Source organism: Lipophrys pholis, assembly GCF_963383615.2.
Source record: "Lipophrys pholis genome assembly, chromosome: 3".
NCBI classification, from domain to species: Eukaryota; Metazoa; Chordata; class Actinopteri; order Blenniiformes; family Blenniidae; genus Lipophrys; species Lipophrys pholis.
In genome coordinates, this window is record NC_137627.1 from 10,072,371 (window position 1) to 10,091,999 (window position 19,629).

The 19,629-nt window shown below is 41.7% G+C and overlaps 2 protein-coding genes across 4 annotated transcripts in view; one reads left to right on the forward strand and one right to left on the reverse strand.

The window, feature by feature from the left end:
- Positions 1-8,427: 8,427 nt before the first annotated feature.
- LOC308107683 (ATP-sensitive inward rectifier potassium channel 1-like) lies at positions 8,428-12,764 on the forward strand. The gene is made up of 2 exons (XM_080460160.1): positions 8,428-9,158; positions 10,817-12,764. Exon 2 carries the CDS (start codon positions 10,835-10,837, stop codon positions 11,954-11,956), a length of 1,122 nt encoding a protein of 373 aa, XP_080316286.1. The 5' UTR covers positions 8,428-9,158; positions 10,817-10,834; the 3' UTR covers positions 11,957-12,764.
- A 2,517-nt stretch (positions 12,765-15,281) lies between these two features.
- fli1 (Fli-1 proto-oncogene, ETS transcription factor) overlaps positions 15,282-19,629 on the reverse strand; it is a gene marked incomplete at its 5' end in the record, with an annotated part of 29,889 nt that continues 25,541 nt past the window's right edge. For all 3 annotated transcript variants that reach the window (XM_080459007.1, XM_080459008.1, XM_080459009.1), the window contains 2 exons: positions 15,282-18,904; positions 18,994-19,041. In XM_080459007.1, the coding sequence (XP_080315133.1) occupies positions 18,375-18,904; positions 18,994-19,041 (578 nt within the window). In that variant the 3' untranslated portion in view covers positions 15,282-18,374. The remainder of the gene's footprint in view (positions 18,905-18,993; positions 19,042-19,629) is intronic.

Here is a 19,629-nt window from a genome sequence, read left to right on the forward strand (position 1 = left end):
AGACATATGCTTGAAAAAGTGAAGTACAGTGGTGTGTGTGTGTGTGTGTGTGTGTGTGTGTGTGTGTGTGTGTGTGTGTGTGTGTGTGTGTGTGTGTGTGTGTGTGTGTGTGTGTGTGTGTGTGTGTGTGTGTGTGCTGCAGATAGGAAAAGAGCGATGGTGGAGAGCAGCACGGTATAATCAATTGCTCTAAAACTGCAGTTGAAGAAAAGCCTGAAGCGTCCTGGGAGATATATAAAGTTGAAGCAGAGAAAGAAGCTCTCTAAAACACACACGCACGCACACACACGGTTGAGCACAAAGAGAGTAGTAGAGGAAAGAGCCAACAAGGAGCATGAAAGAGAATCTAAAAGCACGACGAGAACAGGACATTTATTTTTGACCCACAATGTCAGTGAAGAAGTTATATCAGACACAGTGCCCGTTTTCCTAATATTCCAGAGAGCACCATAACTTGCAGAATCTGTAACGTGTATGTCCCAGACTGAGATAGCAATGACCTCTGCTTGGCGGAATTACAGTCACATTCACCAAGATAACGATTGTAGTGCTTTGGGTTTTTTTTTTCTTTTTCCAGAGGCATATATCATAGCAGCAGGATGGAACCTCAAGTTCTTATCCATTCCGAGAATTTCCAATATCCTTACATGAAGGTAGTGCTTGTAGGAGTTTGTAAGTGTCTGATTTGCATGCACAGGCTAGGATGTACAGTACGGACTGAGATGGATGGGTGCTTGACATTGAGATGCTATTAGTAAGCCACAGGGACAATTGAATGTAGACTCAACGCAACAAAGGAGGAGTAATCAGTACGACAGCCAGTACGGGGGGGGGGGGGTGGTTGATGGTGGTGGTGCTGATAAGTGGGGGAGGAGCACCAGAAGCATCTATTACCAGAAAGGTCCTCATGTACTTCCTGCATTGAGTTTGGTAGGGAGATTTATTACTCTGCAGCCCCCCCTTCTTTTGTGTTACTGCATGCACAACCCAACCCCCCCCTGCTGAGTTGCAGGAGCCCTCGAGATGGCTGGGATGTACTCTTTTTTTTTTTTTTCCTTTTCCTTTTCCAGCCTCCACAAGCCGGAGGAAGTCGATGACAGCGGATTATGGAACATCAAGGAGTGTGGCTGCAATAATGAGGAGCTTGGGATTTGGCCAAGGGATGTAAGTTCTGTGGTCGTGCTCGCACCGGCTCCCCGTGATAGGGGTGCTAATCTCAGCGGTGATCGTAGAGTACTGGTGATCTTAATTGTAAGAATTCAGGCGACTTGGGCAGCGGCGCTGCCTGGATCCCTATGTGGACCCGCCCCATGTGGCTCAGAGTTGTTCAGATCCGGGGGAACATGTAATTATTTCCCCTCCCGAGGTTACGCCATTATTGATCAAAGCCCCCTTCTACCTTATTGCCTCAGCAGTTCATCCTGTGGTGAAATCCATTTGGTTGCATTAATCAAATCATACATTAATAAAGCTGCTTGGAACATTTATTATTACGGATGCTCGGAGGAAACGTGTGTATACTGTACACCCATTTGCATAAATTGAAAGGAATACAGGTAACAGCATAATGGGCTCTTCATTGAGGCTTCTAAAAGGAGATCCATTAGAGCTATCAAACTGGATTATTCCATTAAACTGAACTGTTAGAAAAACAAGTAATGCAATACAAATAGTGTGACATACGTTCCAGCTCTGATTTCGTATTCACCAAGGCTGAAATGACCACATGAAATAAAGTTAGTGGTATTTCCTATAGTCCCATACTCACTCAATGGTATTTGTCATTCTTGGTGTACTTCCTGCCGTCTGAAATATAATTATCCATTGCGTGCCCCTTGTAAACTGTGGCTTTGGTCTTGACTGGTAGAGATGGCAAAAGGGAAATACACAATGAACCAGTAAGCCATAATGCCAAACCTGGAACCTGTTAGTGGAAGCCTTACTGTGAGACTCCAGCTCTCAGGTGAAGCAATGATAGCTAAGGAGAGAGGGGTGGAGTGGAGGGGCTGAGGAGGTGAGAAGGACGTGTCTTCTTCCTCTGCTCCCTTGGCTCTTGTATTCTTTTATTCCTCTGCAAACCCCACAGACCCCCCCCCCCCCCCCCATCCAGCTCCCCCTATCGGCTTCTCACTCTATACTCTCACCTCCTACCAGGCTTCATTAGCTCTGATTGATCTTCTTGTCAGACTTTATGGCATGGCGATGAACTGCATATCAGCTCAGATGAATAAAAAAGAAAAAAAGAAAAAAAGCTGGAGTAGAATACCCCTGGAACGGGATGTGTTAGAGGGAATTTAAGCAGTGAGTCCAGAAGTTTGAGGCCTAACCCTGGTCTGTGGTGCAGTGTTATATAGTCACATTTAAAACATTGAACTGTTCAACCAAGTGTTTCTTTTGCATTTGGTGCTAAGCACCGCGCAGTACTGTGACCCTGGATTTAATAGTATGGAAAACTAGTGAATGCTCAAAGAGGCTAGGTACGTATGTTTGTAATGGAAAAGGTGTGAATTATTAAAGAATCTGTCAAAGCAAGCTGCACGCTTTAACTTAAATTCATTAGTGTCAACCCTGTTCAAGCATGTTCATATTGACCAATTAAAAATTACTGGCATTGCAAACACATTCTCTATTTCCTTTTACATACATTTGTGTGTGTGTGTGAGTGTGTGCACTATTGCTGTAAAGACGCTTCTCTTAAAGGATTAAAGGCATCTATTAAAATTTTAATTATAAATCATGTGAGTGTGAACGTCCATAGCTCAGCACTGTGCTGGTTATATATGAATGCATAATTTAGAAATACTGTAACATGTGTTTGTCCTGTGCTCTAAACTGGTTCACAGAGGAAACTCTAAAAATAAATCAGATCTGTGCAAGTGTTGCATAAGACTGAATGTTTCAAAGAGAGGCCATTGTCTCCTTGTGTTTTGAAGTCATAAATGCCCTATTGCGGGTTTACTCCAAGTGGTGAAGATGACTTTTCATCCGGTCAGCATTGCTGCGTGGCTCAGGCACAGCGACACTGTGTGGAGGAAAGAGGCATTGCAGCGAGTTATTTTCTGCTCCAGGTTGAGCTGCTGCTGCAAAAGAGAGACATCTTGTAAAAATCAAGTTTGCTCATGTTTATTGACTAATGGTTTCATATGAATTGTTCACACGTGGTAGTTGTGGGGATTTGAGCCTGACTAACTTGGAGAAACGGATCATTTTGTTGTCCACACGTCAGCAGAAATCTGTCTGCTGTGCAGTCAGTGACGATCAACTCTTCCAAAGACAATCACATGCTGTGTTGCGGTCTGTTATGAGCTCTTTGGGCTGTCCTAGCGCATACGGTGGGGTAGTGGTGAGCACTGTGACTTCACAGCCATTGCATCTTCCATTCAGTTCAGGGCCTCAGAGAAACTCGATCTGGCTTTTGTGTGTCCTCCCAGTGGGTGCGATAGTTTTCTCCTGGCAGTCTAAATTGACCATAAGTCTAAATCTGTACGTGCAGTCTCTCAGTCTGTCTCTGAGTGGTCTGTCCAGTGTGCCTGCTGCCTTTGGCCCAATGCTGGTGGAAATGGATAAAATGGATGGACTGTGCTGCTTTGGACTGAAGTCAAATTTAATTAAACTGCAGTAGTTCGCTTGAATCAAGTTCATTAGTTCATTTAATTCAAACACACTGTAACATACCTTCAGTACATCTAGTCAGTGCTTTGTGTAATTGATGACCTTTAGTGTAATAAGTAGCTGGAGTGAGTGAAATTAGTACACATTTTGTCTTCAGTCCAGCCTTTTGATTTATCAAGATGAGAAGGTGTGGGTGGTTTATTCCCCTACCAGACAGTGTGAGCTACAATATTCACCCCAGCCCACCCACTTTCATGCCAAGTATAAGTTGGGTTGTGGAATTCCTGATTTCTGAATCTTTGTCACATGAAAAGAAATTAATAGAAACTGATTTTGAGATTCAAAGGTAATAAAAAGCTTAATTCTTTACATCCAACTCACCCACTGTTGTGACACTAAAAGTTTTAGAGGAATATTTAATGATTTTAATGAATCTTCAGCACATTTACAATATAGTAATAAAAGTGTATTTTTGAATATAATATTACTATTCTGTTCTGTCAGGATTTTCTCTCAGGAAATAATAAGAAAATAATCCTTCTGGGAAAAGGAATCCAAATGACCCCCCGACAAATGTCCCTGCTGCTGAGCTCCCCCCTGAAGCATCACCGCTACTCTGAATGAGGCTAATTACAGCTTGTTGGCTTTTCAATTACCTTCTTAAAAATGTTTCAATAGATAAAATATCAATTCAAAACTGCTGACAAAATGGGAACAAATTCTCAGTTCAAACAATGTGTGTTTGACTTTTCCAGCCCATTGCCCGGGGCTGATTTTCCCCCGTCGTCTCTATGCCATGTCTCTGTCCGGGGCCTGTCAATGTCAGAAAGCATTAGGACGACCTCCTCCTCCTCTAATGAATATGTGTTAAAAACTACAGTCTGCAGGGAACTGCTGTCAGGATCTCTTCTCATTCAGAGACAAAATCTTGTACCTTCTGAGCTTTGCTGTAGGCCCAAGAAGAAAAAAACTAAAGAAAAATCTCTGGTGCTTTTCTGCTTCAAGACTTTCACATAAAGGCTTTAAAAGCAAGTCGAGAGACACCCTCTTCTTCTACAGTGCTACACATTTAATGTGGTTGCATGCACTGCCAGGTTGTCATTAGAACCACTGAAGAGCAGAGATCAGTCTTTCTAACCCAATGATCCGTTTTCTTCTATTTGGAATTACTCTGCAAGACTCGTAATATTTGGTTCGCATAAAAGGAGCACTAAGGAGTGTGAAAATGCCCCCCCCCCCCCCCCCCCCCCAATGTCTCTTGCTCTTTGTCCTCATTCGGGACTGTCAGTCTCAGCTCCTATATACACCTCACACTCAGAGCCGTCAATACGAGAAGCGAAGACTCTGCACTCACAACAACAGCTTGCACTTTTCTTTCCTGCGTTGCCTTCGTCGTCTGCGTTTCCCAAATGGGACGGCGTCACACAAAATGTCTCCTGGTAATAAGTCAAAGACATTTGTTACCTTTAGTATCATTATCAGAAAAGAGAACTGCTTTACACGTACATTGCAGAGTTTGGGATTGGAACGCTTGGCATTTAGCACTTTGCCATTTTTACTCCGGGAATGATGGATATGGAACATGAATGCTCAGTGACATGATGACCCGGCAGAATGGGTACAATCAGCGCACATACTCCCGCCCCCGTCTTTTTACACCAGCACAGACACACACAAACACGCACGCACGCACACACACACACACACACACACACACGCACACACACACTTTATTTTCAAAGCACAGTGGCACAGTGCAATTCTGTTCAACCAAATAGTATTGAGAAGGATAGTGCATGTTAAAACTGTGTGAATATTGCAAAAGAAAATCTGAGTCACAAATGAAAAGGAAAGAAGAAAAGCCAGACCGAAACACGCTGAACAGTCTTTATTCCTATTCAGACATTAATTGAAGTAATTGATTAAAAGGTTTTAGTCTGATGCTTTCACCCTATTTGCGGTTAATTAGGACCACAATGGATTCTTACGATAAACTTCTCTTTTCAAAATATTCCAAAGAGGAATAGAATATAAAGTGGTGTTATGAACAGATAATCTAATAAAATAAACTTTCAAATGATGTGCTTTGCCATTATCTACTCAAAGCCTCAAGGTGTCGAGCTTCTCGATATGCGGTGGACCAACCCGTTTCCACAAGTGAAACCACAATTAAAAGACAACAATGAAACAGGACTTGAACCTCAGATGGTGTTTACTGAATGCTGAACATCTTCATAAGATGACCTGTGAGACATAAGTAACAAGGTCTGTGACCTCAGTTTTACTACCAAAGTCCAAATCATGGATCATTTTTGTAGATGGTGAAAACTGCTGCACAGCACTGTGTGTGTGTGTGTGTGTGTGTGTGTGTGTACGCACATATGGCTCCACACACACATCCCCATCGGCCGCTGTACAGTTCACACGCTCCAGATTTGCGCCACATCCACAGAAATGTCCTACAGTTGCCCAGAGAGGAGGATGCGGCAGGGGAGCGAATGCTGTCGCGCTGTATAACGCATCACCGCGAATCACAACTAAAGGACACGCTCAGTTGCGAACGTCATCGAGGCGAGTCTTGTTATTCTTGGAAGATTTTTTTTGGGGGCAGCCAAAAACGTGCCCCATGAATATCAGGAATGTCGCGTACCGATACGCCCATTTAAGAAGCTTATTCAGATGCATTACGTCACGTAAAGAATGGCAAGAATGTGCCAGGAATGACGGGAAAATTATATTCGCAACTTATCGTGCCAATATGTAAACGCACCTTTTCGATATGCGCAAGCTGGTCATGGTAGTGCTTAGCAATGCGCCGATACTGATACCAGTATCGGGTGTGATACTGCACCGAGTACTCGTAGTCATACTCGGAACAAAGACCACCGATATGACTTGGTGAGTACGACGTAACGTCTCGCATCGTTAGTATCAGTGCATCCCGAGTTTTGCCACCTGGAGGACTCAACATTTTGTCAAGTGGCACGCATATTAAGTTTGAAGAACCATTGCGATAGTTTTGATTCGTGTTTTAGGATCCATAACTTCACTGTTCTGGCGTAATGTGACAGCAATGTGTCATTTCATTGTTGGACGCAGCCATATATTTTACACAATAACTAAAAAAGGTAAACAAGCTTCACAAAATCTACAACAAAATGAGTAGGCGGAGACCAATACGGCACATCAAGCAAACAGTAAATCTAGTAAGCGGCCCGATGCTCATTTTACTCTGAAAGTAATGAATGACGATCTCATTAAATGTGATAATATTTAAGTCTTTATATATTGCTTCTGTTGGCCTCCTAATACATGTATTTTCATCTAAATCTAGAGTAATAACAAATTTGCAAGACCATTTCAAGACAGTTAAAGAGCCTGCCATAGACAAAGACACCATCGAATGACACAAACATGAGGAGCAACATGTCGAGACACGTCTCCATTGAATCTTATTGTTTGCTACCTATGACCTGATTCGAATTCTGATAACTGCTGTTTCCCGTTTCCCTAACGCCTGCTGGCAAATTCTGTGAAACCCGCAGAAACCCCCATTGTTTCATGTTGCCATGAGCTGCATTGTTATCAAAACACACAAGTGTGGTACCCTCATCCATGCATTTGAAACCTTTTCCTACTGCAGACTGTTGTTTCTGTATCAGGTCCATCAACAGAAATGAGTTCAATCAATTATATCCACAATTATTAATTGCTCTCTTATGTTGACACACATTTACTCACTCATATAGGTTGTTTTCTTTTAAAGGTTTGATCTAACTGGTATTTTAAAGATTTAAAGTACTTTTAGTTTCTTATTTACAGTATGTTTGATGCAGATTTCACATCGGCAGTGACAATAAGAGGTTTATTGAGAGTGCTTTTACATTGACGTGGTAATCACATTGAAAGCAGCCAAAGTGTGCTTTTTTTCCATCTAATTCTTTATTTGGTTTATCGAAATATTTCGGAGAACGTTTTTTTTTTCCAAGCGATCTCCGAATACTTTTGTGTGAAATGACATTAAATTATTGAGAATCTTAATAATCTTATTTTTAGTCGAGTCACTGCAGAGAAATGATATCTTACTTTACTGCCACGTCCATTCACAGTGGGTGAACTGGAAGCGTCCACATCGTTCTTGCGTCATTCAGCTTTTAAAATACCTGGCACAGATACTGCTCCCGTTTCCTTTGCCTCTTCAGTACTTTCTAATCTTTCTAATCTAATCCTTCTAGAATGGTTCCACACAATGAAGTTCAAACTTGCACCTGTAGGAATCACCTTTCCAAAAGGGACCTCAGTCTGCTGAACCAGTCCAACAATCGGCACACTATGTGGTCAGTGGGTTATTCATCAGGCCTTTGTGAACAATGAATAAAAGAGAGTTGTTTAAACAAGCAGGCAAATTATTTGTTGTAAAATCCTTAAACACAAAAAAAAAGGATTACTAATCCTTGATAAGAGGGTCAATTTTTGCTAAACTGAGCAAACGCAATGTTGCATGTCAACATGGATGTATTGTTGCTGTCTAAGGAATACACTTTGTTGCATGGTGTAAGGTTATACTACAGCAGTTTGACTGGGAACAATAGATTTGAAAAATGACTCCCGTAACAGTTCACACAACTTTTCTCCCCTCAGCATTCAGAACATCTTCAGCTCACGAACCGATTTGGTTCCTGGCTGCCGACCCCCTCGGGAGCTATCTATCTCTTTTGGATCTCGAGCATGTTCTTTTTTCACAACTGCAACCTCAGTTGTCTTGGCGCATCACCTATTTATGCTCCATGGCTTCTCATATTTCATCACGGCACCGCTCTGTGGCTGTGGAAGAGAGGCACGCGTTTGGTCCCCGGGAAACGATGGCTGTGAGTTGTGAAATGCTGAGGTTGGATGTGGATGGGTTGCTTGAACATGTTTTTAATATTGATCATTTTTGGAGGAGCGCTGGCGTACAGGCGTGAAAACATGTAATGGTACATTTTGAGATGGGAAAGGTTGCACATTCTTAAACGTAAATTGTTCATATTACTAATCAGATTGTTACACGCGGGCTAAATAACATAACATACGCTGCATATACTTTGTATTTACAGTATTAACACTGAAAGCTACTAATCTAATAAGGATCCATCAAGAGCGGAGGAACTCCTCCAGACTTTAATACGCCGGGAATGTGGACGGTATACTAGAGGTCATCGTGGCCCTGGTGCCCTGGTGCCAGGCATCTGTGGGCTAAACAAGTTATTAGAGACATGGGAGGGGATGCAATTGCATGCAAGTAGAAACGTGCACATGTAAGTGTGTGTGTGTGTGTGTGGTGGTGGAGGGGGTTACTTGATGTGTCTGTGGGCGTAAACATCACCTGGCTGTTTGAAGCGCACGGAGTCAGTGTGGTATAAAAGCAGACAGGTGCTGGTCAACAGGCATTAAGGGACACGCCTGGACTTCGTCAATCACTTGTGACCATTAAAGACAAAGGACGCGTGAAGAGGAGATTCCTGTGTATCGAGGACTCGAATGCGGCACAGACAACTTTCTTTTTGGTGAGTTTGACCTGAATTAAAATCCTCTTTAGTTCTAACTGAATCTTCCTCTCCGTGACCTCATTTTAGCTGCTTCTGGGTCAGCAAAGTGCAACAAAGACGAACATTTAAATTTTTGCATTTGTTTGTGAAAGGAAGGCCAATCCCAAGCGCACAGAGACTTTTATTGTAATGAGCCAATGTTAGGTTTTTACCATTTGAATCACAGTCAAGTAATATAAAATTGAATGATTATTATTGAGACTGAAGTTAAAATCTACCTGACACATATTTTTCTAAAGTTTGTAGTTTTGTAATGAAAAAAAACAAAAAACATTCAGAATTTACCCTGTGGGATACCAAAACGCCGAGATAACTTAACATATTTGAGCACATCCTTTGTCGCCCCATGCAAACATCCTGACCCCGCGATTCGGCTTAGAATGACAACGTCCACTTACTGAAGGATTACAACTGGCAAACAGGCAACACATGGTGATTATCAGATTTCTTTTGGCAGAATGACTGCATGTGAACTCCGAGGGCTGCAAACAAAAACAGAAACTCACTGCACTGATCGTTTTATACCACTTCACACTCGCTAACAAGCACACTGTAATCCAAATGCTTGTTTGCATGAGTTGGCAGGAACAGGGGCCATACTTATTTAGAAACCACGGCGCGGCCAATATTGCCAGTTACCATCCATCAAGCACCGGACTCATGAGAAGTCAGAGCTTGAATAAAAGATTGTTATGTCTGTGAGCAGCTGCGCCTCTGGTCGGTTCTCTCTGGGCTGGCACAAATTATTTTAATGCCAGGTTTAGTTTTGCAACCCAGCAAACAAAGATGATCGTTGTGTTGAGACACTTGCACGGGACCAAAGTTCCCAAATTATTTGGTTTGTTTGGAACGCTTATGTGTGACGCTTCAGTGGAAACTTTTCTTTTTTCTTTTTTTTTTTTTCTCTCATTAACTTCAGGCTCTTTACTGCAGAGCTGCATCCATCCAGGATTACAGCCTTTCAGTGATGATTAAAACTGCTGAGGGACAGCGAAGCTTGGAACATGTGAGACTGTGCAGAAGTGGTACGCAGTGAAACCGGGCTATGTAACCACGGCAGGAGGAGTGCAGTGTTTATGCAGGAAAAAAAAACAAAAAACTTTGTGCACAAAAATAGGAAAAAAAATAAAAATAGGTCTTCACTGGAAAAAAAGTGTTTTCATACTGTAATACTACATACGAATGAATCATAGATCTCCTCTCACCTCAGTCTTCCTCTTTTGGTTTGAAAACACTGGTTTTTAATGAGTGCTGCTAAAAGTGACATAGTTTCTTTAGTAATATTAGTGTTTTGAGTACATTGTTACGTGTCCAGTAAATTGTTTCGACGTAATCGTTGCACTAGTATTCCTTTTTAGTTCATTTCCAATTCAACACCATATTGGAGTTTTTGTCGAGCACCTGTAAACTTGCACATTCCTCTAAAGTCTTTTTCTGTCATTGCGTTGGCAGAACAATCAGTTGCTGTACTTCAGGTTTCAACTTTGCATCCTAGTTGTCATTGACTTATTGAGGTTTTCATTGACTTTTTGCTCACTGAGCTGCTCTGCTGCTTTTATATTTTTGTGTTTATTTACACATTACATGTTTTTTTTTTTTTTTTCATTCTCTTGTAGGTCTTTGGCTCCTAGAAAATGTTGGAGACCTTAAACAAACGCATTCAGAACTGTCTGGTGGAACGGAGAAGTCGGCGGTCCAGACTAGTGACCAAAGATGGCCGCTGCAACATTGAATATGGAAACATCAAGTACAGTAATCACTTTGCCTTCCTGGCGGACTTCTGGACTACCTTCGTGGAGATCCGGTGGCGTTTTGTCCTCTTCTTCTTCATCGCCTCCTTCACCCTCAGCTGGTTTATTTTCGGCCTTCTGTGGTACTGGATCGCTCGCAGTAACGGAGACCTGACGTGGCAAAACCCTCCTTCGGATCACTCACCGTGTATCCACAATGTCATGGGACTCACCACGGCGTTTCTCTACTCCCTTGAAACACAGACGACTATTGGGTACGGTGGGCGTGCGCTCACCCCGCACTGCCCAGGTGCGGTGGCCCTCGTCATCATTCAGTCCCTCCTTGGGGCAATTATCAACTGTTTCATGTGTGGAGTCATTCTGTCCAAAATCTCCCTACCAAAATATAGAGCAAAAACCATCTCATTCAGTGAGATGGCTGTAATAAGCCCGAAAAATGGCACTCTTTGCTTATCCATCCGAGTGGCTAATCTTCGCAAGACCCTGATGATCGGAAGCCAAATCTACGGCAAGCTGCTGAGAACGACCCACTCGCCAGATGGGGAGACGATCATCATGGACCAGATGAACATTGACTTCACGGTGGACGCAGGGAAGGATAACCTCTTCTTCGTTTGCCCCCTCACGCTGTACCACATCATCGACAAGAGCAGTCCGTTCTTTGAGATGGCAGTGGACACCCTTCACAAGCAAGAGTTTGAGCTGGTCGTCTTCCTCGATGGCACAGCAGAGTCCACCAGCTCCGCCTGCCAAGTACGGACTTCTTTCATTCCGCAGGAGATCATGTGGGGCTACAACTTCTTGCCCATCATCTCCAGAAGCAAGGAGGGCAAGTATAGGGTCGACTTCTCCAACTTCTCCAAAGTGTTGCCAGTGGCCACAGCACACTGTGCCCCCTGTTTCCACAACATCAATGGTCATCATCACCTCTTCAGGGAAGGACAGGACAACCAGGGATTCGAGGTCATTGACATCAGCGATGCCCCAAATGTCACTAAAATGTGAGACTGTGGAGAAACTAAAGTCTAACTTTAAACGTCGGTGGAAGCTCGTTTATCACAGTGACTGACTTGTCAAGGATAACCAAGAGCTGGAAGGACAAGCGTTATGTAAATTGAAACTATGCATTATTTAGCATTTGAATAAGAAGTAAAGAATCCCACTTATTTGCAAGTCTTTTGTGTTCAAGACAGATAAGAAAACTGTATGCGTGGTCAGGAGCGTTATTGTCTTCTGTTTGTATGTGAAACCACACCTGCTATAGTCCGTTGACCAAAAACCTGTTTTCAAACGAGAAGGCAGGCCAGGATCCCGGATTCCAGACTTTTCCACAAGAATTGCACGGCGAATATATCATCGAGTCATGCTTCATGTGAACACAGGATGACCTCACAGTAGATAAATTCAGCAAAAAGGACTTTTTAATGTGTAAATCTTACTTTAAGAATCAGTGTTTAAGGCTGCGGGAGTCACGGGTGACAAAAAGATGAAGTGGCTGTTCATCGATGCGCAGTCCTGCAGGCTGCTGCGCTCAAATTATCACTTGGACTTGAGCCATTATATTACACTCGGCAATTCAGACAGTTAAACACCAAAAAGGGCTGGGCTCTGAAGCCAGTCTTTTGCAAACAGCGCATGATGTATTTGTGGTTTTCTTCTTGAGTGATGCCATTGTGAGCGAACAAAAGTCCCAGGAAACACTCAGACTTCGTATGAAACGTGATTCTGTTTGTGAAGTGTTCTTTATTTTTTTTCTTTTTGGTTTGTTCTTAACCCCAGGGGGAAAATCGAGCAAAATAAAAGCTATTTTTGCAAATAAAATGGTTTTCCGTGCCACATTATTACCCTCCATATAATCGTCGTTGAAACATCAAGCAAGGACAATGATCAAAAAGGTTAAAGCAACGTGACGACAGGTGCCAGCCTCCGTCATGGCTTTTCTTCTGTAAACAAAGGGAAGTTGTGACAGCAAACTGGGAGCCAAACACAGCAGAGCCCACAGGCTCTGAACATGAAACCAGAACTCTCCATTTAGGAATAACAGCACGTACAATATGCCATTGTGAAATTCTAACAGGCTTTACTGAATCTGACCTCTAACTACAGCCTCTCTAATAAGCCGCACGTGTGTCGAGCTTTGTGCACGTGTCGGCGCACAAATATGCCGCCGAAGTAAAGTGACAATAATGTAAAGAAAGCGCTCCATATTATGTTTTAAGTGCAGGTGTTTCACAAGATTTTTTTGGGGGGATTTTCGTAATTCCACATCCAAGATAACAGGACTGTTACATCCTGCGATGTGTCGTCTGTAGAATCAGTCACATTCACGAAAACAGTTAAACCACAAAAAAGACCATTTCTATTTAGAAACATGTACATAAACATCAAAGCGAGTTTATTACATTTCTGAAGGATATTGTGTTTAGCAGTGAATACATCTAATAACCAGATAGTTCACGTTATTTGCATGACAACTGAATACAACTCAGAAAGACTCACTCACTTGCCAATGCAATACTTGACTGTTACTAAGTTGTCTATTAGTATGGCGATCCTATATACCTTGTATTAGGAATGCATGATATTAGATAGGTGCCAAAATCCGATGTGTCATCCGATCCATTTTTAAAGACAAACACCGTAACCTCTTTCTTTAATATCCTCAGAACATTTTGACGAGAGTTTGACTCGAGCAGGAAATGCCTTCTAAGCGTTAAACATTTCTGGTTGCAGGGATGATGAAAGTAGACAAAATAGTCCCCATACCTGCGTGAATATTTTTGAATTAGTGGGCTGCAGGCGATTCACTGCAACTTGGAGGGAGATGGCGCTGAACTGTCCCCGTCAAAACCGACGCACAGAAGTATCTGCATGCAGCATGGACCAGAACTGGGAAGTGAACGTTGTTGGATTTCCAGAACCCAAAAGCAGCGTGCTTTAACTCCTCCTCTCACGACCAACGTTGAGCATTCATTCCAAACGGCGACTTTGTCATCAGTTTCTAAAACCGTACAAAATCTCCATTTTCTTTTTTTTACCTTGACAGCCTATCGTGCTTATGGCGTGCTCGCTCGGGCAAATTGGCGTTCCGTGCCTTTATCGGGGGATACCGATGTTGTGCCGGTGTTGTCATGCGTCTCCTACTTTACATGCTGTCATAATTTAGTGAGTGTGTGAGGAACAGGAGCACATGTAGTATGCCAAGCTTGAAGTTTGTTAGCTGTTGCTCTTGTTGTCTCGGCACAAATAAAAAAGCTTACGATCCCAGATAAATTCTAAATGTTGACTTTGTGTTGTGACTTAACGTGACTGGATTGATAGGCTTCAGCTGCTGGGCCTCATTATGTCAGAACTCCAACGGGGCTGAGAGCCCGTGGCATTGCTACCTGGTAAATTAAGTAATATTCAAATATTGTTACAAGTTGTCAATCCAATTCTTGTCTATTCTTGTCTACGATTTGAAGGTTCACTCAGCACTCACTGTGTGGCGCTGTTTCACTGATTAATGTTTCAAAAAACATTTTGAAGGATACATTGCTTTATTTAAAACTTAATTGGTGGAATGCTCATAAAATAGCTGTTGTTCAAAGCTTCAAACTCGCAGCAACACAAACTGCATATCGGGCGTCTTATTGTCTCCACAAATAAGGTGAAACAATAAATCCTTTGCACACATCTTTTGGTCTACTCAGCAAATTTAAAACCTGAGAGAAGTGCATAAAGTGTTTAACACGTTTTGCAAATCGCTCTATTTTTGTGACAAAGCGAAAATAATTTTTTTAATGCCAGGTTTTTGTCATTAAAATCACAACAGGCACATTAGGAATTAAGAGTGTCTAATACAGATTCACTTGGCTGCAGCAAGGGAGTGAAGTCTTCTAAATGAGACAGAATTGATTAAGTTCCTGCAAATGTAATCGTATGACAGTGAGTAAGTGAGTAAGACACAGGTGAGGTGAGAAGCTAAAAGGTGAAGCTTCAGTGTCATTAAAAAAAAAAAAAAAGCAAATAACATGATTGACATTCCTCCAAAACTGTTGTTGATTGCTTTACTTGTTGCTTTATGTATATCTAACATATATGTATGACCATAAAGAAAAAGAGACAGATTGATGAATTCAACTCCGAGATGTGGCGTCGTCTTGCAAGTTTTCATAGAGATCCTTTTTTTGTTTGTTTGTTTAGCCTCACCACGCACAGATGTTAGTTGTCCAGACTTTTACACAAAGGTGGTACAACTGTTTGTACTATTTTTGTGGCACTGGGTTCATGTTTATTTTGAAATCTTCAACTTGCACTCTATTAAAGCCAAAGCCAGGCAACGGAGGATCACTTGAGAGGTAAAAACATTTATTTTGTCACATTTTCCTATACAAAAAGCCCTTTTTCAAAAGGTATTACTTCATACATTGCAGGAATGACAATAATAATAAAATAATACACTGGTTAATTGCAAAATTATACATACACGCACACACACAAACACACACACATATATATATATTTATATATTTATATATTTGATATCCAAAATACATTGCATATATGAAGTAGCACAGATCCCTTTTTTTCAATGATAATGCCGGTGAAACATGAACATTAAAGGGCACATTACAATAATTTCTTTATGCTACAAATTACATGTTCCCTTTTACTTTGTTCTCTTTTAATGCAATACATTTTCAAAAGAAGCTGGTTGTGGAGAATAATACTGTTGGTATTATTTTTGCATAAAATACCTGAAAGTCTTTAATGCACAGGAAAGTTACCAATTCCAGGGAGATTTGGTTTGAAAGGTGACCGACGGTGACGGCGAACCATCACGGCCACTTTTGTTGCATAAAGAGCGAAGGAATCCCTGGCTGCTGTTGCATTATTATCGAAGCAGGCGTTTGTAGTTTTGGCAATATATGAAAATACCTTTCACACTCAAAGGCACTTTGGACCGAATTTCACAAATAACAACAATAACAAGAAAAACAAAAAAAAAAATGTTAAAATGTATTGCCCAAATGTACAGATCAAAAAAAAAAAAAAAATGCTTCAAATGCTCAACAAACTACTTAGCAGAAATGGACTTAAAAAGGTTTGCATTTTTGACCGAGGTCAACTCGTATTAATTCTCTTGACTTTTTATACTGTGTCACATATGAAAATAACTCTGCATAATTTATACAGTAAGTTGCTTTAATGCCTAGTTGACTGATGCTTATAAAATAATAAAAAATAGGTCTGACAAACGCACAGCGTTTGCGAATCTGAGGATTTCTCTGTTTTTCATCTTGTCATACTTCATTGGTTTTGTTCTCTGCTAAACTACTTGGTCCCAAGTAAGTTCTATCCAAGTGTTCATTCTCAGTTACTCTGAAGGAATACTTCTGATTCAAACAGCGCTGAACACCTGAAGGCGGATATGTTTTTTTTCTCGACATACTGTCTCATGCTGGTGATGAAATCCTGATTTGAGATTTGTGTGCATTTTGCTGGGCTTCAAGATCAGTGAGAAACTAACATTCACAACTAACACACATGCTGCTCTCAAACTAGGATCCAGCCCCGGTACAAATGCAACTTGACTGTCTAGTAACGAGACTCGCCGCGGAGTCACTCTTCTGTGCTGACCTGTACGGTCCTGACTGGCCTACAAAGAGGAAAGGGACACATCGTGGCCGCCGTTATCGTCGGAGTGCACTCCAAAATCAAAAGATGTCAGGTCTTTGTGAAATATTATACAGGTGCATCCTAAAAAAAACAAAACAAAAAAAAACAACCAAAGTATCATTGAAAAGACAGTTATTTTGCTATTTCTAAGCTCATAACTTAAACCCCAAAACTTTTTTTTTCTTCAAATATTTAAATTACTGTGTGTATATAGTGTGTATATACTTCAGTAAAAAAAAAAGGAAACATTGTGATGTGAAAAGTTCATAATATGAAAACTTTTTTAAAATTCAGTTTAGTTCCAATTTTTATCAAATATATAGAAGTTGGATGAATGAAATTATGAGAAAACAATTTTTGTTTTCTACATGGATCACTTTTTTGGGGGGGATGCACCAGTATATTGTTAATGATATAGTGCTGTCTCAACGACGATTTTGCACATAAGTCAGCAGTTAAAGCTTGGCACTAACTCCTTCAAGATGAGGGCTTGGATTGTCACAACGGCACATATTATAATTAGACGAACAGTGAAACCAGAAAAAAAAAATCAAAAATCAAAAAAAGCATCCACGAATCGATGGAACATCAACTCTACACATCGCAATGATCACATCTGAACAAGAAGCTTTCATGTTTTACAGTCATGATATTAATTTGGAAGGAAATAAACGTGATGGATTTTTCTGACAAATTTTGATTTTGCTTAAAAGGTATCCCTTCAACACGTGTTTTCACAAACCACAAGACATTCACATTAATACTGACATGGTCGAGCAACAAAACATCTGGAAATGGCATAGCCGAAAGGCAACAACACGGCAAACGTTTAAAACCCTGGTGTGTGTGGCCCGCTGAAAACATCTGACCTGGGTTGAATTATGATCGCAAATGACTGCAATTTCATCTCGACTCAGCTTCCGGGGCACAATTAAGCCGACTGTACACATCGCCCTTCCTGAACTCCGCTCACAACGCACAGAAACCTGAGTTGACCCAGGTCAGCGAAACATACAGCGCTTCCTTCTTTGCTATTCAACTCTTCTCTAGCCTTCCAGTTTGGAGGATAAATTAAAAATGGCATAACGAATGGCATATTCCAGTTGCCAAATCTCATTCAGTGCTGAGAAAAGTCCTTCTCATTGAGAGCCCCTCGCTGTCGAGCGAATTCCAGAAGACTCTCGACACACATACAAATATGCAAAAATGAACAGACAGAGAGACAGTGGAAACAGGAGGCTAGATGATTTGGGAATAAGAAAACCCCAACAAAGCTGTAGATGGGTGGGAAAAAAAAAAGCAAAAGCTTTAAGCACATAATGTACTGAGAGGGATGTAGATTGAGACCCATAAGTAATAGGCCCATGTCTGGTTCTGTAGCAGGACAAGGACACAGATAGACTCTGACGTTTCTCTGGTGATGTTTTAGACGGGAGACCCACTGCCTTGTAGGTTCAGCTTTCAAGAAAATGGGGATAAAAGAAGACACAGGAAACTCAAACAATAACAGTTTCTAGTCTTGTAAAGATAAGTAGTATTCCATTTTGGACGATAGCATCCAGTTGCTTATAAAATCTTACAAAAAAAAAAAAGTCCTTCAATTATATCATCCTTCATTCAGGAGCAGAATTTCCTCAGAGGACGAATCGCCTCTTTAAATTCAGTCTTCATTGGTTTGGCATCACTGGGAGTGCAGGTCAGCAATTTTCTTTGGAGGAACGGGGAGGTTTTCAAGGGTGCTGCATGGTCGGGAAGGGTTGTCTCAATAATAACTGCCCAGGTGGGATGGGACGTGAGTGTTAGGGTGACGGGGAACGTTTGGATTGGGGTAGATCCCTGCAGTGGGCGAGCTCCAGTACTGAGTAGTGGGTCCAAAGAAATTGGAAGAGGTGACTGGCATGGATGGAGGGTGCGGGGACACAAAGTTGACCTTCTGCTGGTGGGCATGATAAGAAGGCACGTAGGCTAGTTCTGAGGGGTACTTGTACATGGAGGACTCGGTGGGGTGTGGCTGCAGTGCCTGAGCGATGCCGTGGAAGTCGAACTTGTAGGCGTAGCGTTTGCCGTGCACCTTGGTCATGATGTTTTTGTCGTAGTAGTAGCGCAGCGCCCGGCTCAGCTTGTCGTAGTTCATGTTGGGCTTGCTCTTGCGCTCGCCCCAGCGCCGCGCCACCTCATCCGGATCGGTCATCTTAAACTCTCCATTGGTGCCCTCCCAAGTGATGCAGCCCGCGTTGGCGCTGTCGGACAGGAGCTCCAGTAGGAACTGCCAGAGCTGGATCTGGCCCGACCCTGGCACGTGAACACAGACAAAAAGCCTCGGTCAGACACGGAGGTCTGACGGTGAATTTACAAATACTTGACGTTGCTGATAATCTGACCTGGATTGGCGAGGCGACTGCTGGTGGGACCCAGAATCTGGTATGGATCTGTGGACAGTAGAAGAGTTGTGTTAGGCTGCATCGTGATTATCGTGATGGCAGATGGTAATTAAAATGGAAGACTGCCAAAATAGATAAATAAATAAACACTTTTTAATTTTTAAAAAAAAAAAAATTCCAATCACATTTCAGGTAGTAAAATCCTGATGTAAAAAAAAAAAAAAAATCGGAGAAAATAAAACATTATTAAAAAGTCTTCCAGCAAAGCGTTCACATTCTCATTGAGGAAATCATAAAAACATAATTATACATGCTAATAAAAGTGTGATTGAGAGGCAGTAAAACAATGAGGAGTACACGTTATGCTCAGTGGTACAACCCAGGGGTAAATTGCTCTGAAAGTATTTGCATTTATCAGGAAACTGAACATAAACCCAACAAACGTAAACATTTCATTAGCGAAAAAATCCAATTCAAAGAACAAGTAATTATTCCAGGGCTGCACAGTGGACAGCTGAAGTGTTGTAAAATCCTAATTTGCGTGGTCGGTGGCAGTATTTTAGAAATAGCTCATAAAATTCACCAAAGTGTCAAAACAACAGCAGGAGTCTTTTCGTTCATCAATTCCAATGTGGC

What these genes read in the sequence shown, in the direction of transcription:
- LOC308107683 (XM_080460160.1), top strand. Translation starts at nt 10,835, where the DNA reads ATGTTGGAGACCTTAAACAAACGCATTCAGAACTGTCTGGTGGAACGG.